This window comes from Crocodylus porosus, unplaced genomic scaffold, assembly GCF_001723895.1.
Source record: "Crocodylus porosus isolate Cpor-Errol unplaced genomic scaffold, CroPor_comp1, whole genome shotgun sequence".
NCBI lineage: Eukaryota > Metazoa > Chordata > Crocodylia > Crocodylidae > Crocodylus > Crocodylus porosus.
Window position 1 is genome coordinate 5,310,718 of NW_017728944.1, and position 23,173 is coordinate 5,333,890.

The 23,173-nt window shown below is 50.3% G+C and overlaps 2 protein-coding genes and 1 long non-coding RNA gene across 3 annotated transcripts; 2 read left to right on the top strand and 1 right to left on the bottom strand.

The window, feature by feature from the left end:
- Positions 1 to 373: 373 nt before the first annotated feature.
- Positions 374 to 6,195, top strand: RAMP2 (receptor activity modifying protein 2). Its single transcript, XM_019550464.1, has 4 exons — positions 374 to 482; positions 3,298 to 3,382; positions 4,346 to 4,450; positions 5,389 to 6,195. Exons 1-4 carry the CDS (start codon positions 419 to 421, stop codon positions 5,642 to 5,644), a joined length of 510 nt encoding a protein of 169 aa, XP_019406009.1. The 5' UTR covers positions 374 to 418; the 3' UTR covers positions 5,645 to 6,195.
- Positions 6,196 to 13,844: 7,649 nt separating this feature from the next.
- VPS25 (vacuolar protein sorting 25 homolog) lies at positions 13,845 to 19,227 on the top strand. Its single transcript, XM_019550463.1, has 6 exons — positions 13,845 to 13,939; positions 14,073 to 14,218; positions 15,827 to 15,880; positions 17,136 to 17,224; positions 17,881 to 17,956; positions 18,528 to 19,227. The coding sequence occupies exons 1-6, from the start codon at positions 13,893 to 13,895 to the stop codon at positions 18,638 to 18,640; spliced, it is 525 nt and encodes a 174-aa protein (XP_019406008.1). The 5' UTR covers positions 13,845 to 13,892; the 3' UTR covers positions 18,641 to 19,227.
- On the bottom strand, positions 18,927 to 22,955 carry LOC109320381. The gene is made up of 2 exons (XR_002103783.1): positions 19,297 to 22,955; positions 18,927 to 19,256 (listed from the first exon to the last, which is right to left on the bottom strand). It is a non-coding gene; the product is annotated as an uncharacterized LOC109320381 (long non-coding RNA).
- Between the last annotated feature and the right edge of the window lie 218 nt (positions 22,956 to 23,173).

Consider the following 23,173-nt stretch of genomic DNA (forward strand, 5'->3'; position numbering starts at 1 on the left):
GCTCTCCTTGCAGGAGACTGGTGATTTCACAACCCAGCCCAGACAGGATTAAAGTGAAATACACAAACAAATAATGGGCCTTGTAAAAGTTTTATGTGTTGTAAAGGGAGCAGAGTTCTCCCTGCCACTGGCCAGATGTGTGGGTAAAGTGACGGAGATACCCCAAGGCTGGGGCAGCTCTGGGTGGTGAGGATCGGTGCCCACAGGCGCCAAGCACACACCTAGCAGCATGGGGGCCCAGCGGTTGCTCTGTTCTGACAGGAGTCCCACTGGGAGATCTGTTTTAAAGCAGCACTGAGTAATCTCAGTTTTCACACGTCTCCTGTAGTAGATACCACCCCTGTCAGAGGAAAGGAGTTGCTTCCTGTTATTTCCATTGAAATACTTGTCCTGGTCATTAGCAGGCAGACTTTGTAGGATGGCACTATGCAAAGAGACAGGCTCTGGCTGCCTTTCCCGGGGGCTCCTACTGCTGCTCTGGGGTAAGTGCAATTCTAGCTGAGCTCAGCCTGGTGCGGGGCTGCCTGGGGCTGGCTCTTCTCCCTGCCAGGGGCCTTTAAGGGGTGGAAGGGTTCACAGATTTGGGCTCTATGACATGTTAGACTTGGCTGCAGCCTCTCTGAGCTGTGACCCCTGCTGGAGCCTGGCTATATTCACCTCTCTTTGGGTGGGACTGCAAGGCAGGGGAGCCCCAAATGCAGCTTTGCAGGAGCAAGCATGGCTTCTCCCCTTCCAGCAATGTGCCCTCTTTACTGACTCTAGATCAAATATTCTCTCCTTCTGTGTGATAGCCTCCAGCTGGGGGAGCTCTGCATGGCAGGGCAGTACATGCTGCTGACCAGGTTCAGTGACCCCTCTGTACAGGGGAGCAGGGAAAAGGGCAGGGACAGCAGCCCCAGTGAAAAGTGGGACTGTTCCTGAGCCTCTTCTGGGGACAGCAGCACACAAATCTAAAAAATGAATCACTAACCCACAGAGAGGAGAAGGCTCCAGGGAGTCCTTTTTACCTTTCTGAGACAGGGCTCCTGGGCTTCAGCCCCGGCTCTGGCTCTGATGACCTGTGCCTCTATGCCTCGGTCCCCCCCTGCATAAAGGGGATGGGAATCTGGCAGGAGGCTAGGCTGGCAAGGTGCTTGTGAGCAGTGGGAAGCACGTTTAGCACACGTGCCTGGTGGGAGTCCTGGCCATGGGGTTGGTGTGTGTCTGTGCTGGGGAGCAGCTTGTGAGAGGTCTATGTGAGCATCTGTAACAGCATGCTGAGCCTGCACCACAGAAGGTATGCAAATGCTGCTGCTTGGCTTTGGGTACCTCTTCCTGCTTCCCATCCTTTTCCCCTGTTTATTATCATCATGACTTAGGGACATTTGGGATGGCAAAACACGCACTGAAAGGCCCCAGACCTGCAAGCCTCTGTCTGAATCAATGGCATGATGACCTGCCTGGGGCCTGGACAGAAAGGTGCTGGTGATACTTTGACTGTGGGGCACCCCTGTCTTCCACCAGTGTGCCTGCCCTCCCACTTCCCCCTCCCCAGGGGCATGCAGCCTGTCACTGAGCCTCAGATTTGCTCCCACAGCAAAACTGTGGTGGGAAGAGGAAGCACTGCTGCCTGTGAGATCCCACAAATGCAGAAGTAGGTAGAGAAACAGCAAGTAGCCAGATGTCCCTTAGCCCTGGCATACCACAGACCAGTCCCAAGCCTCAGCATGCCACAGATTGGATCACCCAGCACTGCCAAGCAGTGAGCCAATCCTGCCCTCTCTGGAATGGCACTAGCCAGTCTGCCCAGCCTTGCAATTTCAGGGACTGGACTGTCAGTCTTGGCATGCCATAGAGCAGCCCCCACTGGGCAGTGTACCACAAACAGCGCCCAACCCACTGCCCCCCAGCTCTGCTGTGTCATAGACCAGCTCCCCATGAGGAAGGAAAGGTCAAGAAGACAGCTGCCCTAACCCAGGTCCACTCTCCAGCCAGACGGGCAAGGTAACCTCATCTGCTCTGCACAATCATAGTGGGTGCTGCCAACCAATAGCAGTCCAGGTCATGAAGACCAGTTTCTTCCCTCTCTGAAATCTCAAGGGAGGTTTAGACATGGCATTGTAGGAGGAACAGGTCCAGCCACTACCCTAGGGAGACAGTGAAGCATGTGATTAGGGGAAAAGCTGGGTTGTATTTATATACCTTATCACTGCTGCATTACTATTAATATATTAGGATGAACTCTTCCCTACAATGCATATTAACGAGCCAATATCTGCTTGCCATATGTGGTTACCTTTAACTGGAATTTTTTTTATTCTGAGGTAATCTTTTTGTTCTTAGGTGGCGGTAAGATTTTGCTCTGACTGTTCCTCTTTTGCCCAAGTTATATTTATTCAGTTTAGTTAGCCAACTTCCTGATTAGCTTTTGGTCATCCAACCAGGATCCTTCCAGACTTCTTCTTTTCCTTTACCAGGGACAGGTCATGGTCAGGGTCACCTGTCTGTCAAATTTCTGCTGGGTTGCAGCTAAGAATAAGCATGCAGCAAACAGACAGTAGTCTCTTGCCAATTGCCAGTACTGTCAAGCTGGATCCAGAAGCCACTGGGTCCCAACACCTCCCAACCCAGCTCTTCCCCTAATTGCATGCTTCACTTTGATTGTCCTCTCCTCTTCCCCTTTCTGCTCCCATGCTTTGTCTTAGAGCTACCTGTCTTATGCCCAGTTCATCTCCCTGTGGAATTGGTGCAGGGTGGTACCCTGCCCAGTGCTCCCAACTGCTGCAGGTGCTATGTGCCCTTCCATGGCCACGGCACTCACCATGCATGCAACACCATGCCATTTCATTTGCACACAGCCTCTACTGCACCCAAGAGTTGCAGAAAGAAGGGTGTAGCAGGGAGGCCAGGGCAGGAGGGGTCCTGAGCACCATAGTGCCAACTGAGCTGACGGCAACAAGCAAGCGTTTGGTTCCCTGTAGCCATCAGGCTGCCCGGAACCATCTGGGTACCAAGTATCAGAGGCCGGTTCTGCAAATCTTTACCTCTACACTACTGTTGACCAAGCCCAAGAAATATACCACCTATGTCACTAGCCCTATGCCTACAGCTGCCCCCAGCTTCTCCCAAACATCACAGGCCAGGGGGTGTTTTGGGGCAGTGCCCAGAGAGACAGAACTGCAGGGATGGATGAAGAAAGTCCTTACAACATATCTCCTTTTGAGTCCAGGTCCTGCCTGGAGCAGGGGGCTGGTCTACACCACTGCTGAGCTCCCTTTCACTCCTGTTTTTCATTCTTTGATTTTTCATCCTCCCCAGTGGCTCTTGGGAGCAAGGTATGCCATGGTGGGACTGCCACACAAGCACCTCAGCTGACTGTAAATGAGACTGCAGCATACTTCCTAATACGTAAGTACTGGGTAGAGCATGGCTAGGGTTGGTTAGCAGCAGGGCCAGAAGCATCAGGGTAGACCCCCACAGTGCTGGGATCAGATCAGTGCTGCAGGAAGCCTCTTCCTCTGAAACTGTCTCCCTACCAGGTTGCAGCCTAGGTGGGCAGCTGTGGTGACTTGCATAGAATGCCTGTGCTGTAATTTCTGCAGGGCATGTTTTGTCCTGGTTTAGCCCTGTGCCCTTGTTTGCTGCCTTCTGGATCACAGCCTGCATCTGTATTTGGAAGGCACTAGGGACCATGTTGGTGCTTTCCCTCTGCCAGTGTTGAGAGTTGTGAGGGCCCCTTGAGGGGTATGACCATGAATGCAGAGCCCAAATGCTTCAGGGTTGGGTGCTGTCACGTGCCTACGGGCTTGGACAGACAAAATAATTCTACTAACTTCAGAGAAGGGAAATTGCTATGTGCCAGGCTGATACATGGTAACTGGCTTGAAAGTGGTGTATCCTGTGAGAAGAGGAAGCAAAACTTCAGTAATTTTAATTTAACAGCTGTAACTTATCCCCATAGAGGGGTAGGATGCTCAGTTTGACTTCAGTTTCCCATTGGATAGAGCAATATAGCAGATACACACAACCACTACTATGCTGTCAGGCTGAAGCTTTGTCACTAGCTGAGGGCTAGACTGCCCCTGTCCTGAAGGGGAGTTCCCCAAGGTCACTGTGCGCTAGACTGTGCAGGGAAGGCCTCACTGGGGGCCTGTTGGGGCATGAGTAAAGGAGAGCAAGAAGGGTACTTGGGCTCTGTCCCATGGGAAGCTGCTGAGATCATACAGACTCTGGCTTTGCCATTCTTTCTGTTGGTGCAGCCACTACCCCTCCCTCCCACAGGCAGGCCCTGTGCCTAGCACAGGGCTCCTAGATCCTTGCTATCTGCTATTTGTATCTTGTTCAGTGCTTAAGTTTTCTTCTTTCCAGGTGAGATTTATGCACACATAGCGAATGACTGCTGGTCCAATTTCTCTGAAATGATGAAGAACGTGACCGGGGTACAGTTATGTGAATGGAGTGTCATCAGCAGGTACCAGAGGTGCAGGGCATTGAATAGCGTCTGGCAGGGGTTTGCCAGTGAGCCAGGCTCCACACAGAGCTCTTTCCAATGTCCATCAGCTGCTAAAGTACAGTTAGCCAGGCAGTAGGGAGAAGGTTAAATGTATGGTGCTCTCAGTCCAAGGCTGGGAACTGCTGGGGGAGCAGTTGGGTCTGGCTGTGCATGGGCACTGCCTTGGCACTCAGGGTATGGTTCTCACTGGCTGTACCAGAGTCCTGTGGCACTCTAGGCCTGTGCAGGGCTGGTGGCAGGGTGGGGTTGTTTTCTACTCAGAATTTTGTATGAAAGAGGAAAAGCTTGTTTTGTTCACAATTTCTAAGCAGCATTTTTGATACAGTGATCTAGATCCAGTGGAACTGCTATGAAATCATTCAGCTCAAGCCATTACACTTGAAATTCCAAAGAGTGCAAACCCTGTGGGCACAAATGTTTGACACTGGAAAACTGTTTTCCCCCCAAAAATTGCTCCATGAACCACTTCAGGGCAACCCAAAAAGCTGTTCTCTTTCAGCTGTCCATTGCTGGCTGATTCCTACCTGGCAGCTGTGACATGACAGCCATTTGGACTTGAGGATGAACTCAGGCAGTGAGGTGCCAGGGGTATTTGGCCATACCTGGCACTAGGTAGGCAAAACTAAATGTGAGATGAAGGTCCTCAGAGCCAACCCACAGGAATGGATGGAGCTAATGTCATATCTGACTCAGACCCAGGCTGGGCTTTTACTCTGAACCAGCTGGCACACTGGACTCCTTAGAATTGTTCCAGTGGTGTTGGGTCTGGCTCCGTCTGCTTGGCAAAAGTGTTGAGGTTGTCTGGTGGCAGTTCTTCTCAGTTCGCACCAGTTGACAGCACCAAAGAATGCCCAGTCCTGGAGTGGGCTTAGCTACCTCTTGCCTCTCTCCCCCAGGCCATACAGTATTCTTCGATATTGCCTCGAGGGCTGGGCTGACAAGATAAATTACAGCTACCCCAATGCTGTTGCAGAGAAGTACATCTTCCAGAGCCACCACACATACTTTTTTAACTGCACCCTGGAGCGCCCTATGTACTTTGACCCTCCCGAAGATGTGCTGCTGGCCATGATCATCACCCCCATCTGCCTCATCCCCTTCTTGGTTGCTTTGGTGGTGTGGCGGAGCAAGGATGGGAAGATGCAGTCCTGAGCATTGTGAGCCTGTGGGGGATCCCAGGTTAAGATGCCACCAAGGACACGTGAGTTAACCCAAGCTCATTAAAGAACCAGACCCAAGGCCTTGGACCAAATCTTCAACACAAACCCAACTTCTGTCACCTGCTCACTGTGATGCCAACCCCAGAGCTTTGTCCAGTGTCTGAACCAAACCAAGGTTCAATGTTGGAAGGAGGCTGGGTAGTGCTAAATCCCTGCAGTGTGTGGTTCTGGCTCAGACTGGAATTGCGGCCCTTCTCATGCTGTTGCTAATTTGGTTGCACCTGATAACTGGAAGAACCATTGTTTCACAAAGGTCCTAGCCGACTAACAGACCTGACAGTTTAGAGGAACCCTGGAGCAACAGCTTAGCAACCCTTCCATATGCATCTCTGGCTGAACATGGTGGCTAATCTTTGTTGTGTCTTCTCCCATGTACTGAGGCATATTTGCTTCCAAACACCAGTTCCACCATGTAAGGACAGCACATTCTGGAGGACTTTGCCCTGGGGTCACGTTTGGAGCAGAATCCAGCCTGCTGGTGTTTACACATGCAGCCTGCTTCCAGAAGAAGGGGCCACCTCAGGCTGGGCAGCCCCAACACTCAGGGTCTGTCCCTGATTTTTTTTTCCAGGCAGCTGCCAGGGAAGAACTGGATGGGCTGAAGACTCAGTCAGTGCCACTTAAATGCTCTAAAGCAGAGATTAGTAACCTATGGCCTTTGAGCTGGAGTCGACCCATGGAGCCATTGGACCCAACCCACAGACGGCTTCAGGCACTTCACCCCTCCCTCCATGCCACAGTGGGGAGAAGCAGTGGCATTAGCTGGGTCCCAAAGTTCTGTCTATTGCCTTTGACCTGAGGTGGATCATTCCAACCTACAGCCTGGAAAGGTTGCTGACCACTGCTCTAAAGTCTCCTGTGTCTGAGCCTCCTAAGCTGAGCTGGAAGTTTGGTTTTTTGTTTTTTGTTTTTTTTTTTGGCGGGGTGGGGGCGGGTTGGTTCTGTTTTTTTGCACCGGTCCTGGAAGCACTAATACCAGGTCAATGCATGGAGTGGATGGAGCAAGCTCTGGTTCCACCACCCAACACCAAAAAGAATCTGCTCAATATAGACCTCCAATGGAGGACATATCAGTACCCCTGTCTCCCTAGGAATCCTGCTCCAGCAGCCCCAGGTGCTCCAGCAGCCCACGTGTAGGTATGTCCCCTAAGAAGGAGCTGGCTTGCAGCATGGTGTTAGTGCTATGGGCGGAGGCAGCCCCTGGCCTTGCACTGCCAGGAAAACCTTGTGGCTTTGGAGAGGTGTCAGGGCAGTTGGCTTCCCCTGCTTGTTTATTAGACTCTGGTGCCTGTTTCCCTTCTGTGGAGAACCGGATGCTACACAACTCGTCGTGGTTCATCCCAAAATGTTTTCCAGTCCCCTTTGGAAACCAGCTCATTGGTTACACTGTTGGAGATTAAAGAGCTTCTCTCCCTGGACACTGACTGCTTCCTGCTGCTGATTGGTTTGTTGCTGTGTGTCACACAAATGCTGGACAGAGCAAGGAGGTAGAGAGAACCACATCCCCATCCCTGCTGCCAGCTGGGCATTGCCCTGTGCCACTCCAGTCTAAAACCCCACAGAGAATTGGCTCTTGGGTGCTTTCTTCTGCTGTTTGTGGGGCTCAACCTTGTTTTGGGGCCTTCCCCAGGATTATCCAGGGACATACGGTAATCCCCAGGCCTCCTAGACCATAGCAGATTGCTGTTTATATCATACAAGCCTCAGCAGTCCCTCTCTTGGGTAACAGCAAGTCCATCTGATGCACCCCTGCTGCACTGCCAGGCAGCTCCTTATCCAGGGAGGGAGGGCGGACATTGTTGGGTGACCTGAATGATCAGGACACATTTGTCCCAGATGCAAAGCAACGTTGGGGCAGGCATAGGGAAGACCAAGACAGATAGGGCCTGAGAGCGAGGCAGACTCCAAAGCCTGGCTTGGGAGCTTCCTCCCTTGGAGCAGAGTAGGGTATGAGTGACATGGCAAGGAGCCAGGCATGGTCAGGGAGGGTCAGTGTTGGGCTGAGGCCTGGGGCATGAGGAAGGCTTAGCTGTTGTGCAGGGATGGGGGTGGGCCTGGGGCTGGGAGGATCTGGTTTGTTACTTGGCAGGCACCTCCATGGCAATCACTACAGTATCTAAGTGTGTGTGTCAGTATGCCTGTATGCTGTGCGTACATGTGCCTCTGTGCATAGAGGGACACTGTGCTATGGTCGCCCTCCAGCCTTTAAGGTCCCACCCAGGAGCCCAAGTGAGGCCCCTCCTTTCCTGCCCTAGCTGGGTCTGTGAGTCATTGTGTGGCCCCCACCCTGGGAACATTTTTTGTTCAAGTGCCAGTGCCTGCCCCTGGAGTACACTGAGGCAGTCAGTTCATCCGCCTCTCCCATCCGCCTGGGCCACTGCCAGGCTGGGTGGCAGTCAGAGAACAAGGGGCAGCTTGGCCTCTCTAAATAGCTTAACCTCTCCCTTGCAGCCAAAGTTACCTGGCTGTGCTGGGCCCCAGCATGGGTGCACAGCTGCTTCAGGCAGGAGTTTCATGAGGCCTAGAAGGGGCATGAACTAAGGCCCATTAGTTGTCTGTCTTCAGGCCACAGGGATTGTTCCTGGCCCTTACTTTGTCTTCAGTTGGCTTCCTCCTGGGCTGGCCCCTACTTCACCCCCTCATCTCACTCAGTAGCATAAGAAGGTAGGAGCGAGCAGGGCACCAGCCCTTCACACCAACTTAGAGGGGGTGCCCATGCGGTCCCCTCCCCACAAGAGTTTTTGTCATGGTAGGCACAAACCATGCTCAGTAATGTATTGTGGGGGGAGAGAGTGAAATCATGCCCCCCTCCCAGGAAGGCTTTGCCATTGGAGACAAGCCCTGTACCTCAGGGTGGAGGAGCAAATAGGGCACCAGAAGCAGCCCTCAAGGGTCCTACACCACTGCTGGTTTCTCAGCTGCTGCAGTTGAAGCTACCACCCACAATGAAGCAAGCCAGAGCAGGTAAGACTCTACTCCCACCCCCTGCTCTCCAGTGATCAGCATAATTCCCCGCCCCCCCCTCCTCCCCCCACCTCCGGCACTGAAAGAGCTGTAGTTCCTACTGCCTTCCATAATTCAAGTAGACGCTGATTCCTGGGCTGTCGGTCCCTTCTGCCCCACCCCACCCCACCAACCCTCTTACTGTCCCTGTCTTTCCCTTTAGTGTTGGGGGCTTGACCAACCCCTGACCAGAAGCTAGTTTTAAGGACCTTGGGGGTGCCAACCCCCTTCAACCAGGGCAGAGGCTGACAGCTGAAAAGGAGATGCTGCTGCTATGGTTTCATTTTCACCTGGATGGCAGAACTGAGGAAGTCTGGGAAACTAGGAGAGTGGGGAGCTGGCCTGTCTCAGGGCTTGATGGGGACCTGGTGGATATGATGTGGGTCTACTGGGCTGAGCAGGAGGCCTGGGCTGAGCCATCCCTTCCCTTGCACGCAGTCTCTGCACTCTGCTCCACGCCCCCCGAGGCTGGCCTCTTCCTTCCTGTCCTCACCCTACTGGATGGCTGACAACAGCTTCAGCTCCCTCCCTGTGGAAGGAAACACCAGGCGAACAACGCCCAGGGCCTGACTGCATCTCTCAGCACTCATTAATGCCCTGTTCTAGGCCCCTCTGGCAGAACTTCTGTGTAGCTGAGTGCAAAAGCTGACATGGCCTTGACATGACCTGGGACACTTGCCTCTGGACTGCACAGGGGGAAAGATCCAGGGGAGCATCTGGGGCATCTCCAATATAGGACCTTGAGCATTCAGTTGCTCAGCAGCAGCAGTGGCACCATGTGTGTGCAGGGATGGGTGGGGGCAGCTCTTAACCGTGGTTTTCACACTGCAGGAAGTCCTGCTGCTTCAACCCACACCCCAGGCTCCTCATTGGGTCTGGCTGCCCCAGTTCCTCAGGGCTGTGCAGTGGTCACAATCCTGTGCTGGGCTGAGAAGGAAATGGCTATTTGCTAACGTCTGTCCTGTTGAATACAACTTGCTGTGGGCACTGCTTTCTCTATCCTTCCCTGTATTGGTGTGATGCTGCACCAGTCCAAAGAGCCCAGGGTCAAGGTGTGGGGCTAGAGCCCTCCTGAAGACATGGACAGACTTCATTCTCCAAGCATAAGAAAATAAGAACATAAAAACTGCCTTTACTGGGTCAGACTATAGGTCCATCTTGTACAGTGTTCTGTATCACAGAGGCAAAGGTTGGATGCTTAAAGGGGAAATGAACAGCGTATCACCAGGGGTTTTCCACTATTCCTCTTTCACTTGCAGCCTCCAGTTCTAGGAAGTTCTGATTCAGAGGCTGTACTCTTAACTCCCATGCTCCATAGCTATTGATGCACCTCTCCAAGATTTCTCCAGTCCCCTTTTGAGCATGGCTAAAGTGTCAGCTTCCACAACATCTTGGTGCAATGAGTTCCACACTAGTTACGTGCTGTGTGAAAAAGAACGTCCTTTTGTTAGTTTTCAATTTACTACCTACTAGTATGTCTTGTGACACCCAATTCTTGTATTGTGTGAGAGTAAAGGCGAAAGATTTAAAAATAGTGAATGCCTATTTACTTTCTCTTCACCATGTAGTATTTTGTAAACCTTTACCATGTCCTCCCACACAAGCATCTCTTTGAATAGGCCTAGCCTCTTTAGATTCTCCTCATATTGACATGACTGATGTGTGCCCCAGGTGGCTGGGGGGGCATGGCTACGCTGGCAGGAGTGCAGGGATGGTAAACAGGGAGCTCCTGCAGATGCCGCCGGTGCTGGCAGCAGTGGCGGGGCGGGGCTGGGGAGTGCTGACTAGCGGGTAGCAGCCACTTGCAGATGCCGCCAGCAGCATTAGTGGTGTCCAGCGTGGACTGTGGACCACCCGCAGATGCCGCCAGAGTTGTCGGCAGCAGGGTGGTGAGCGGTGACCGCCCGCAGGGACTGCTGATAGTGTCGGCAGTGTCTTTTTGTAGGGGGTGCATCGCCATGCTCAGGGGGTGCGCCATGCTCAGGGGGTGCATCGCCATGCTCAGGGGGTGCACCCATGAGCACCCACTACGCATCACTCCTGCATATGGAAGCCCCTCCACACCACTAATCATTTTTGTTGCCCTGTTCTGTACCTTCTCTAGTTCTTCTGTATCCTTTTTTTGGCATGTCCAACTGAGTGAACACATGCAGTATGTGGTGCTACAGACCAGTCTGTGACACTGCATACATTGCATATGCAGGTGTTCCCTGTGCTGCTAATTTGCAGTGCGGGGGTTGACACTGAGAGATCCCAGTGTAAAAAAAAATATGCCTAAAAAAAGCAGAATGGTGCATTTGGCAGTAGCATGCTCCACCTGAACCACAGCCTGGCTGGTGAGGCTCCCTGCTGCTGGATCACCACAGCTGCAGTCCCCAGAGGCCCCCAGGACCCCAGGTAAGGCTTCCCTACCACACCAGGGGCTGCTGCTGTTTGTCCTTAGGGAAATGTACATTCCCACCCTTGGGGACGTGCTCTTTGAGGTGTGGGACCAGAATAAGGCATAGTATTCAAGGTGCAAAGGTACCATGGATTTTATAAAGGGACATGGTGATACTTTCAGTTTATTTAGAAGTCCATTCTTAAAAATCCTGAACATTTTGTTTGGCTTTTTGATGGCTGCTGAATGCTGAGCTGATGTTTTTAGTGAATTGTACACAGTGGGCGCATCTACCCATGCACATTTACTGCACCGTAACCAAAATTACTGCGCAGTATGGGTGTGCATCTACACCTGTACTGCACAGTAAATATGGTGACTTATGTTGACTTGAGCATAAATTGGATACCTGCATAATACAGGTGCAATTTACACCCAATTAGTTACTGCGCAGTAACACACGTATAGATGTCTTACTGCACAGTAACACTGTGTGTAGACTGACTTGGAATTAACTTTAGTCCCAAGTCAGACCACACACAGCATTAATGCGCTTTAACACGTGCACGCGTAGACACTGGCCTATTCCCTTACTGCACAGTAAATTTAAGGGAGTGTAAATGCATGTGTAGACGCATCCTGTGACACCTAGATTTCTTTCCAGTACAGTAACAGCTAATGTACAGCCCATGTAGATCCCAAATGTAGGGAGGCAGTATCTCCGAGCAGCGGACATCGAGGAAGTCATCTCTGGGATAATGGCTAACCCACCACCTCCTTGCCACCACTGCACACCAGCCATCTTATCATACACAGGCGCATCCAGCTGGTAGCATGTGAATGAGACCAGGAGTGCAACACTACCCTCTGTTGAACTGTGCAGGTCAATGTCACCGGTCTTTGTCACGTGAAGGCAGACTAGCAACCCTGCCCCCTGGTGTGTAGAAGCAGAAGGCAGTTACCTAGACCAGGGGTTGCCAGCTGGGTATACTTGTATCCCTGGGCATACTGGGAAGGCCCTAATACTACTACCCACCACCCCAGACCACCATCTTTCAGAAGCAGGGCCGGGGTGGGGCAAGGGCAGTGGCAACCCTCTGCAGGCTGCATTGGGGGTGGGGGGAAGCTTGCATCCACTGCTGCCATCCACCATCCTGTGCTGCTGTCGCTCTGCATCTGGCAGTGCAGCACTCCCTGCTGCCCTCCCCCCCTAGCTCTGCATCCAGCTGCCAGGGGTACCCTTATTAAAATAAGGTTGAAAACCCCTGGATTAGATGATTTGGGAGGTTCCTTGCAGCCCTACTCCTCTATGATTTGACATCTCTGATGTAGTTACTCTGTAAGGTGCAAAGCCCTGCCCTCTCTCTGGCTGGGACAGTCACAAGTGGCTGCCTAACCTGGAGATGCCTGTGTCCTGTAGAGAATCAGCTCCTGGCTCAGCCCTGCCTCAGGGTGGGGAGCAGCAACCTGGGTAGACCACACTGATCACAGAGGTCAGGTTACTTCTGCAGAGGCAGCTGGTTCCACAAGTGCCTCCCAGCTGCTGCTAGGGACCAGCACCTGGGCCAGAGGCCCCAGGGCCCAACCGGGCATCAGCCACTGCCTGACTAAATGGCTCCCCACATCCGAGAGCAGGTGTGGGCCTGCCCCTGCTCAGACCACAGGAAGCACTGCAGCCCATGCTGCAGGCCTCCCACATTCCCACACAGCACAAAATAACACTGTTCCTAGGTCTTAAATGTGAAAGTATGGTATTGGAAGCTCAAAAGTATCATATTTGCTGAAAAACTACCATACACTGGAAAGTGTGCAGATAAGTATACCAACAGGCATGCAAATAAGTTTTCTTATTTACTTTATATTGCTCACTGTAGCTGCCTAGTTAGTCAGTGAGAATTGGGTCTCAAAGTCAAATCATTTTAGTATTTTGAAGCAATGAGCCATAATGAAGTATTGACAAGAAAAGTAAAAATCAGTTGAGATTCCCTGAGCAAGGTTTGGCTTTTCCATGTACTGTGTCAGTTAAAGCTGCTTGGTCTCTTGAAGACTTAGGTCAAGCATAATCCATGATTACTTAACACAGGAAACACTGTGACCATGGAGGCAGTTTTCCCAGCCTCACTGGCATATCTTTGGAGGTAATACAGAGACTTAGCTGTTGGAGTAGGAAGATCTTGGCTTTATGCCCACTTCATAAAAATGGGAGACTACCCTGTAGTTTGCCTCTGGTACCTTACAGCGGAGAGCAAAACTTAGGGGCATCCAAGCCCCAAGCCTCCGGCCTGCGAGTAGGATGCCTGCCAAAAGTTTTGAAAACATCTGAAGCCCCAGATGGGGGTGGAGGATGTTTGCCAGTAGTGAGGCCACTTACGGCTCTGGACTAACTCTCAGATTTAGAATTTGTTTCGGTTAACTTGGCTTAGAATACGGAAAATGTATTGGAAAAAAAAATCAGCTGAAACTCGCGGGTTTTCCACACGCTGCATCAATTAAGTACCTCAAACACCGTGGTGCATTCTGAACACTTGTGCTACTCTTGATCGTACAAGGGTTGAACTTATTGTAGAAATAGAATAATTGTCATACAGTCGGCAACACGACCAAGCAGCCCGCCCACGGTCTCGGGGCGCGGAGATCGAGTGTCCGAGCGCGGGTCACGGCCCGCGACCAGGCCTAGGGCGAGCGGGCGCCGCGGCGGGGGGCGGAACGGGCGCTGCCCGGAACCTTGGCTCGCGGGGCGGACCGGAAGTGCGGCGACCGGAAGTGCGGCGCGGCGGTTCCGTTGGCGGCGGCGGCGATGAGCGCGGAGTGGCCGTGGCAGTACAGCTTCCCCCCGTTCTTCACGTGAGTCTGCGCGCCCCGCGGGACCGCCCCCCGGGGGTGGGGGGCCAGGCCCTGCGGGCCCCGTCCTCCCCCTCCCCCTCCCCGCGGGGCCGTCCCCGGCGCTGACTGGGGCGCCCGGCGCGTCTTCTCCCAGGTTGCAGCCCAATGTGGACACGCGGCAGAAGCAGCTGGCGGCCTGGTGCTCCCTGGTGCTGTCCTACTGCCGCCTCAGCAAGCAGTGCAGCATGACGGTCATGGAGGCGCAGGACAGCCCGCTCTTCCACAACAGGAAGCTGCAGCGTATCCTTGTCTCGTGTCCTTGCCCCAGGAGCGCTGCGAGCTGGCTGGGGCTGTCCTGGAGCTGGTGGCCCTGAGGGGGGCCCTGGAGAAGGGGTTGGGGTCGGGGTAGGAGCAGTGTGCTGCGCCCAGGCCTGCGGCACTTGCAAGGGCGCTCTGTCGCCTCTGATCGTGAAGCCAGGCTTGTCTGGGAGATGCCCAGCAGCAGGGCAGCAAGCCCCTTGTGTGGTGCTCCATAGTGAAGAAGGTTGCATCAGTAGCGGTTCCCTATTCGCTAGTGTAATCTCCTTTTGATCATTGGGCTCAGATCAAGTGTAGTCCTGTGCTTGCCTGGCAGGGGAAATGCCGTGACCACTGAGGTGGTCTTCCCAGTCGCACCCCAGGAAGACCGCTCTCCTGGCATGGGGATAGTACCTGCCAAGGTAATGTCAAGTAAACCTCCCACTTAGCTGCTGGAGTGAGAAGGTCTTGGCTTTATGCTCACTCTATGGAAAGGGAAGACTCCTTCCTAGCTTGCTCCTGTGGCCATATGGCTGAGGGTAAACAAAACTCAGGGACATCCAAACCCCAAGCCTCTGGGCTTGGACCTGCAAGTAGGATGTTCGCCAAAGGTTTTGGAAACATCTAAAGCCCCAAATGGGGGTGGAGGATTTTTGCCAGTAGTAGGGACACTTACGGTTCTGGACTGAGTCACAGATTTGGAATTTGTTTTGGCTAATTTGGCCTGGAATAGGGAAAATTGAAATTAAAAAAAAAAAAAAAAAAGTTGCAGCGCTTTGCTGCTTCCTGCCCCTTGTGGAATCCCAGCCCTGTTTTCCTTTACTTGTTTCCCCAAATTGATTGTGATGCCTACTGGCTGCTCTGATTAAGGGATGCTTATAGTTCCCTTAGTGGTCCTAGGTCAGTGGTCTCCGCTGGCATTTAAAAACAATCCAAGATCTATCTGCTGCTGCCACCCTTCCCCCCCTTGCAGGTAAGTCTGTAGGGAGGGAAGCTTGTGGGGCAGATCGTGGTAGAGGGAGAAAAAAATATTTGGGGATGCACCTCCCCACCAGGTATGTCCCACCCAGCCAGGGCTCCACTCAATTTACCCCTGCTCCTGCCGCTGTGGCACTGTCCCTCACCACAGGGGCCTCAGTCTAGCCCCTGCCCATTCCCTCCCCCACGGACCTGCTGGGCTAGGGTGTGCACATGGGCACTCAGCCCCCGACCCCAGCCTTGGATCGAATCCAGAAGGCTCCAGTATTGCAAAAGACTCCGAGATCTACCAGTGGATAGAGATCCATTGGTTGGTGACCACTGTCCTAGGCCAACTTTTATAATGGGTATGCCTGCCCCAGATAGACATTAAGGATCATAAGGATTGTATGTGTAGAAAAGAGTTCCTAATGCATTAGGCACATACATATGTGTTTTGTGAGCCCTGTCTATGATGAAAGGGGTTGAGGAGGCATTAGTGGTGCAGTTTAGGTTGCTTCAGATATGTCTGATTGCTTCCCTCATCCCATTCCTGCCCTGAACAGCTTTAGAAATAGTCGTGCATCTGACTCGTTCTCTGCACTTTATCTGTGGCACTAAATTATGGTGAGTGATTCCTCAATGCAGAAACAGGGAAACTCCCCATGGAATCTATACAGGTTGTGCTAGAAGAGCTGAGAAAAAAAGGTGAGTGAAAAATCTCTGCTGACTTGTTGGCTACATCACCAGGCTCTGTCCTAGTACCATGTGCCTGGATGTGCAGCTGTGTCAAAAGGCTGGGTTGTTTTACCACTGCTATTTGAACATTCCTTTATTCCCTTGGTATCCATGGAGTCTTTATTTTTGGAACTACTTTCCTTTTATAGGATCCCAAATTTCTGTTTTGGGAGTGGGAGAGTTAAACTCAAAAGAATTGGGGGGATTTCTTGGGCTTTTGATGCATGATTTTTGTAGCACTACAGAAAATAGATCACTATGAGGCATACCTGTGAACACAGCCTCCTGGTTGGAGCACAGCAAAGTTGCCAACAGGGCACACTCTCCAACCAGGGGGTGATAGAGGGCTACTTCTTAGCTCCCCCAGGAAAGAGTCTCAATAATCAGAACAGGCTCGCTCACTGACTGACTCACCCACCCCATCAGCTGTTTGCTGCTGCCTGACCAGTTCTTGCCATTCCTAAAGTCCTGTTAGTTGGAGCTGCCTGCCACTGTGGCAAGGGCTTTTTGTTCAGTCTCTGCTTCCTGATCAGTCCTTGTCATCCAGCAGCAACAGCTGATGAAACTTGTTTGCAATCTGCCTGTGCAGTAAAGGCTGATTGGGTGGCAGGGACTTCTGCTTTGTCATTGCCAGAACTGGTGATGGTTGTGGTTATTCCCATGATGCAAGCACTGTTGTCAGAGTACTGGGAAGACTGTACCCTGGAAGTCACGACAGAGGTGGTAGGAGTCCTACAGTGCTCCCTGGTAGCTTGCTGGTTGGGCAGACTGTCAGGGAGACAGCAGGTGTCCTTCCTTCCTCCTACCTTGCAGGGTGGAGGGAGGGTATGTGAGTGGACCACTGTAGGATACTGGTAGTGGGAGAGACTTGCACGCGTGTTAGATTTGTTGCAGAAAAGTTTAACATGACAAAGGAGTTGCTGTTGGAAACTACAGTGTTTTTTGTGGCAGACTTACCATTTTTTTAGTACAGCAGACTAATGTGTAAACTCTAACTTTTTGTTGTGATAAAACACGAATAGCGTGACAAATGTAACATGTCAGAGGCCTTCGTTGAAGTAAGAGATGTGTAGAAAACCAACTGGGGGTGAGAGAATACGATAGAAATACAGGCACTTGACTGCATGCATGCATGTTATTTAAGGTGTACTATAAAACCTGTAATGAGGAGACATCCTAGGCCCAGTACACTGTGATTAATGCATTTTTTTCCATTGTGTCCTAGGAAACCTAGAATGGTTAGACAAGAACAAATCCAGTTTCTTGGTCATGTGGCGGAGACCGGAAGAATGGGGGAAGCTCATTTATCAGTGGGTAAGAGACTGTATTTGCTCCACAGAGCAGACTTTCTTTCTGTGTATGGAAAGGCAGCTTTTGTTTCCAACTTGCTATAAAAAGCACCAAGTTGAACTGTTGATTTGTCATCTTGCCTGAAAACTGTCCTTGTCTTCCAGGACATCAACGTTAATTATGGGTTGTGGAGACTGCTACCTTCAAACTTTGGGGTCTTGATTTCTGCTGCCTTTTGCCTTTGCCTGTCCCAGTTCCTTCTGCCAGAGTATACGGGCTCTCGCAGTTGTACAGAACTTACTTTGTATAAAATGCTGCTGTTAAACACTCACACTTCTGTCTGAGTGAGGATAGTTGAGTGTTCTGTAGTAAGGATAATACTGCTGTTGCTTTGCCCTTCCAGACCTGAATTCTTTTCATAAAACTTGTTAATTTTGGAGCGGAATAAGAATGATGGATCAGAGAAGGAAGCTATTCCTTTTGCACCAGAGCCAAATCTTGTTTCTGAAAAGTTGTTAAGCACTCTTAGTGTTTGTTTACCTAACAAATACTGTCTGGATTCTACTTCATTTTAATGAAGATCTAGTGAAGAGCTGTCTTGGGAGTGCCCTATTCATTTATTTATTTATTTATTTATTTTTACTTAAGTGAAGTTCTCTAAATTTCTTCTATTTTTCCAGGTGGTGAAGAATGGCCTGACCAACTCTGTATTCACGCTGTATGAGCTGGTCAATGGAGATGACACAGAGAATGAAGGTAATATTGTCTGTGTGGTGTAGAAATGATAAACATTCCTGATAGATTACAGTTTTTAGTGGTGAAATAATTCCAGATTGGTTGTGGTCTGTATGTTTTGCTGCTTTAATGAACTCTCATCCTGAGAGCTGCAGTATATAAGTCTTGTCACAAGTCAGTCCCAGTATCTGACTAACCATGGTGTGTTGGCTTTGTCAGGTTTGCTATTTTCTTTCCTCCGGCCAAAGCTTAGTACTCTTGTTCAGCTGCTTTCATCTGAATAAGATTTTCTTCCTCATAAAATGTGCCTGGCTCCCTTTCTGATTTCAAGTCTGTGCTGGAAATGATGTAATTTTTTTTGTTGCTGTTCAGCAGAACCCACGTTGTCCATTTTTTTTATGCCATGATAACAGTGGTAATAGTTTGCATTAACTGCACTGTTCGTTGTGCTCTTGGTACTTGAGAAACACTCCATAAAGACCCCCCCCTGGAGCTCACTATTATTAGGCTGGGATTGCTGAGAGTCATGCTGCTTTATTAAGTGTGATTCTTTTTGCACATATTGACTGGGGATATGTTTGTCCTTCCCTAGAGTTCCATGGCTTGGATGAGTCCATACTACTTCGTGCCCTGCAAGCCTTACAGCAAGAGCACAAAAGTGAAATTATCACATTGGATGATGGCCGAGGTGTCAAGTTCTTTTAAACCCCTCCCTTCCCATCTCTTCTGACTGCTAAAGCATTTCTAGCTTTGAAGGTTCAATCTCCAGCTATGGCATTGAGTAGTGACTGGAAGCAGCTGCATATTCTGGATTTCTTGGGGTGAAGAGAAGCTGTAAAGTCTTTCAAAGACATGACATTTTAGAAGCCTTCAGAGATCCTGCCTTTTTCTTCTCCCTGTTGATTTTGTTTATGAGAGGGATTAAAGGTGCTCTAGGAAAATTCTAAGGGGACCACTCTGGGAGTGAAGTGGAACCACTTTGCCTCTTGATTCCTGTTCCCAAGAAAGCAGCTGAGGAGCAGGCCTTGGCAAACCAATCAGTTGGTGGCTGGTTTAGCCAGGTTTGGCTTTCAAGGGGCAGCTCTCTCTGCCTTCTTGGTCACAGCTGGGCTCTGCAGCCATCTTCTGCATTGAAGTGTGTGGTGAGAGTGAGCACAAAACCAATTCCAACTTCTGAGTTCTAAACAGTCTATGGAATAATGTGATGCTTGCTGTGAAACAGACTCTGCAGGTATGTTGGGGGCAGGTGCTGGGGGAATTAATTTGAATAATTAAAATGAGATCTGTTTATAGACCAGCACCGGGTGTTTTCTTCCAACTTCTCAGGTATGAGAATAGGTGTTGCTTTTATGTTGAATCACTGGCCTTCCCCTGAGACTTGTCACTAAAAACTGTAAAAATGGGCTTGTGCGGGGTCCAGAGTGCCACCTTGCTGAAGGGTTGCCTACCTTTTAACAATGGCTGGCAATTTTTCTTCCTGCCCCAGCACACTGCCAGCAGAGGTGTAGCCCCAGTTCCTTTGCCCCCTCCCCCACAACCCCAAGAGATGCCATTGCTGTTGAGGTGTCAACTCATAGGGTAATGCAGCAGCCATCAGCTCTAAGGACCCTCTTGTATCCCCTACTGCAACTATTGTCACTCACACCCATTGCCAAGGTCTGCCATTTCCCATCGTCAGTAGTAATCTGTAGCATTAAATTTGGTGGCAAAAAAGGCAGCAGCTGCAGTATGGGACCTTTGTTAACCCCCTGATTGCTGGCCTTATTAACACGTCCCCCTGCAGCAGCAGTTTTTTCCACAAGTGAGGTGTGAAACTGACAAAGAGACCTGGAATGTTAGGACAACCCCTGCAAGCCCTCTGCTGCCCTACCGGCTGTGGGGAACTCTACTGTGTACCAGGTCAGATATTCATGGGCTAAATCCAGCCCTCCGGCTGTAGGCTGCCAATCCCTGGTCTTGTTGATTCCAAAACAAATAGGCTGACTTTGCAAGGAAAAATGTTTTGTCTGTGTGTCCATGTCCCACCAACTGCAAGATTGTCTAGATTCTTCCCAGCTTGTGTAGTAGTGTTTCCAAGATAAATGAACTTTCATCTCCTCCCACAGCATGCTTAAAGCTAGTGGAGCTGTGCAGGTGTGATGGGGACACATGCTTTGTAGAAATGAGAAGTACCTAAGGGTAGTGTTGGAGTGATGTTGTAGCTGTGGTACTTGAGGAAAAATGCAAGAGGCAAGGATTTTTGGTGGGCAGTGTCTTTTATTAAACCAACTGTAGAGTTGGTAGGAGCATAAATGAGGTTTCAGGTATCACTGTAAGGGTGTAATTTAGTTGTTGCAGCCACTACCCTGATGACAGCATACAAAATGTAAAGAGCCCAGATGAACGATCTGCTTGGCCAGTCTTAGGCATGATTTCTAAGACAGCCTTGAACAGTTTGTCCTGCCCTTGTGCTGAAGCAACCTTCAGCGCTAGTTCAGTTGCAGCTGCTGCTGACATCTGTTGTCAGCAGTTTGTAATTTCAGTGTAGACAAGGTACCAGAGTCTGGGCTGCCTGTTAAGAAAACCTCCCCCTGACTTGCAGGGGAAGCCCATCTGGCTTGGGAGCAATGGGATCTGCTCCCTCTGGCCCCCTACAGTTATGCTTGCAAGACATGTCTCTGTCATAAAAGCATTTGGAGGCTGTGATGGAAAGTCTCAGCTCTGTGCTACAGCTACTGGGATACTGTGCTTTATGCTGCCATAGGGAGTCTCACTTGCTTCTGCTTTTCTGCTAGGAGAAGGCTTTGTACAGGTGGAAGTGCTGAGCATGGGGCTAACACAGTCTTGTGTCCTTTCTGGAATCTATTGCATCTCTTCAAAAACTCTATTGGTGGGGGAGTAAACAGAGCAGGATGGTGGAGCACACCACAAATGTTCCAGCCTCCCCTTGGGGCCAGAACAGCTTGTTACTTTAACAGTTGAAGCCTTAAACAATGGGGTTGTTTTGTTTTGTTTTGCAAGCCATAACCGTACCCGCTCTGCTGCTGGCATTACCTGATTGTTCCTCCTAATGCGTGGGAGGAGGGAGCTAGGGAGAATTGCTCCCTCCTCAGTCTAGTGGCTGTTTGACCACCTGATTGTTGCTGGGTTAATAGATACTAAGAGTAACATGCTGCCTGCCTAAATCCTCTACTCTAAACTGGAAAGTGGTACCACTAAGACTACAAAAATTTTTGGTCCGTTTCCCAAAGTGCCTTGGGTTCCTGGTTGCAAGCAAGTGATAAAACAAGTTCTGAGCAGGTAAAGGGAATCTGGCAGCAAGTGTGTAAGGGACAGAACAGATACAAGCCCATCCAAAGCATAGAGGCAAACAAGCAGCAAGCAGGAGAGTTGCTGTGCCAGGGAAACGGTAGCGACAGTCTTCTGTTGGGGTCTGTGGCTTCTCCTGTGAGGACTCCCCAGAAATGTCTGTACCAGATCATCTGTCCCATCCTATCTATTGTATTTAGCCCAGCAGAGGGAGCCAGAATATTCCTTACAGAATGGCATCCCTCAGCTGGTCTTTTTGGCAGCGCCCTAAATCGCTATCCTAAAAACAGGTTCGTGTGAGTTTGTAACCCAGACTGGTACGAGTGGAAATCTCTGGAGTCTTTTGATTCCGCCCTGTTCTTTCTTTTTGGCTTAATTCTTGCCTGGCCCTCCTGTTCGCCACATCTGATATCTAACATTTGTCCCATGCTGTCTGACACCAGGTTTCACACTGTGACTCTTGCCTCCATTCATCTTTCCCACTCCAGGCTCTGTGCCCCTCCATTCATAGCAATGAAGGTTATTTTTCTTGCCGGCTGCTCTGTCCACACAAAGGACAAGGCTTCCTTTCCCTCACCCAGCCATGTCTGAAGGACAGTACCTGCTGAATTATAATCTATGACCATGAGCAGTGAATACTTGACAGACAGGCCCAAGTTGTTTGCATCTTTCCCCTTCATGTGGATCAGACTTGCCTCTGAACCTTGCATTGCTTTTGGAATTGCCTACCCTTGCTCTCCTTGGCTGAGTCAGTGTTCTTAATTAAACATTCTGTCTGCACTGGAAACAGCTGATGTGGTCTTTGATAAACCTATTACTAGCAGGCAGTGCCCTCAGAACTCACCTTTTTCCATAGTGATTCTGACAATCATTCACTACCCTGTTCTCATTTCCCAGCTTTGTATTTGGTGAGGAGAAAGGGAGTCTTTCTTGCTCTTACAAATTAAGGCATCACCCAGCCTCACCTTGGAGGCCCAGGAAGTTGGGGGGTGCATATGTTTGTCCTCCATCCCAGTGGGTTATACCTCACCTTAATTGTGAGAACTATTAACATTCCCTGTGCCTGCTTGCTCTTTCAAAGTTTTTGTTTTGGTTGGAACTTCTAAGTTTTTGTTACTTCGATTAAAAAAAAAAAAAGCCTGCTTGCTCTTACAGCACATATGTTCAACAGAGCAGAGGTGTCTAGGCAAATGCTCCTTTTGTGTGAAAAGGATGGTCAAAGTGGCCCAAATAAATAGGAAAGACCTTGTGACTAAAATAGCAGCCACCTGCTGACAACACAGCATCCTTAGAGTCCAGACAATATTGCTAGCTACTACCTGTCTTCATAGGATGACAACAGTAATAATTTGTAGCCCACAGCAATGCAAACAAAGCTGCCAGCAGGATAAAAATAAGGCTTTTTATTGTCATGTGACACTGATTGTTTGGCATCTTTATACAGTGCATGGCCTGGCAAGATAATTGCGTGATTGGGATATCAGCACCAACCTGGCTGACGTGGGCTGGTGTTGCTTACGCTTGAGCTGTTCTGGTTTGAGAGCTCTCAAGTGCTGGGTGGAGCTGGAGGAGGCGGTATTAAAGTGGTAAGAGGAAAACTGCCATGATTGCCTCAAACCACATTTCCCCCTTTGGCTTTTGGATAATTGCGTCTCATCAGTGCACTTTACGGAGAGCAGAAGAGTTGTGCATGCTCCATGGGGAAGGAAGCATGGAGCCAGCTGTGGCACTTTTATTGCTGCAGACATCTCTCCTTGGCTGCCTCATTTGCCCATCTTGCATGCTTGCCTTCTCCACATCTGACCCCTTTGGCAGCAGGCTGACCCTCTCCCAGTGCTGACTAACCACAAGACCTCACTCTCTTTCTGTATACTTCTTTTGCAGACCAGAAAGAAATGGAATGATGTTACGTAGTTATAAAAACAACAAGAAAACATTTTTGCTGGAAAT

Excerpts from the sequence above, each read along its gene's own strand:
- RAMP2 (XM_019550464.1), top strand. The coding sequence starts at position 419 with ATGGCACTATGCAAAGAGACAGGCTCTGGCTGCCTTTCCCGGGGGCTC. Across the intron at positions 483-3,297 it reads GCTCCTACTGCTGCTCTGGG|TGGCTCTTGGGAGCAAGGTA; the intron begins GTAAGTGCAATT and ends CATCCTCCCCAG. Across the intron at positions 3,383-4,345 it reads GAGACTGCAGCATACTTCCT|AGGTGAGATTTATGCACACA; the intron begins AATACGTAAGTA and ends TTTCTTCTTTCC.
- VPS25 (XM_019550463.1), top strand. The coding sequence starts at position 13,893 with ATGAGCGCGGAGTGGCCGTGGCAGTACAGCTTCCCCCCGTTCTTCAC. Across the intron at positions 14,219-15,826 it reads CCACAACAGGAAGCTGCAGC|GGAAACTCCCCATGGAATCT; the intron begins GTATCCTTGTCT and ends ATGCAGAAACAG. Across the intron at positions 17,225-17,880 it reads GGAAGCTCATTTATCAGTGG|GTGGTGAAGAATGGCCTGAC; the intron begins GTAAGAGACTGT and ends CTATTTTTCCAG.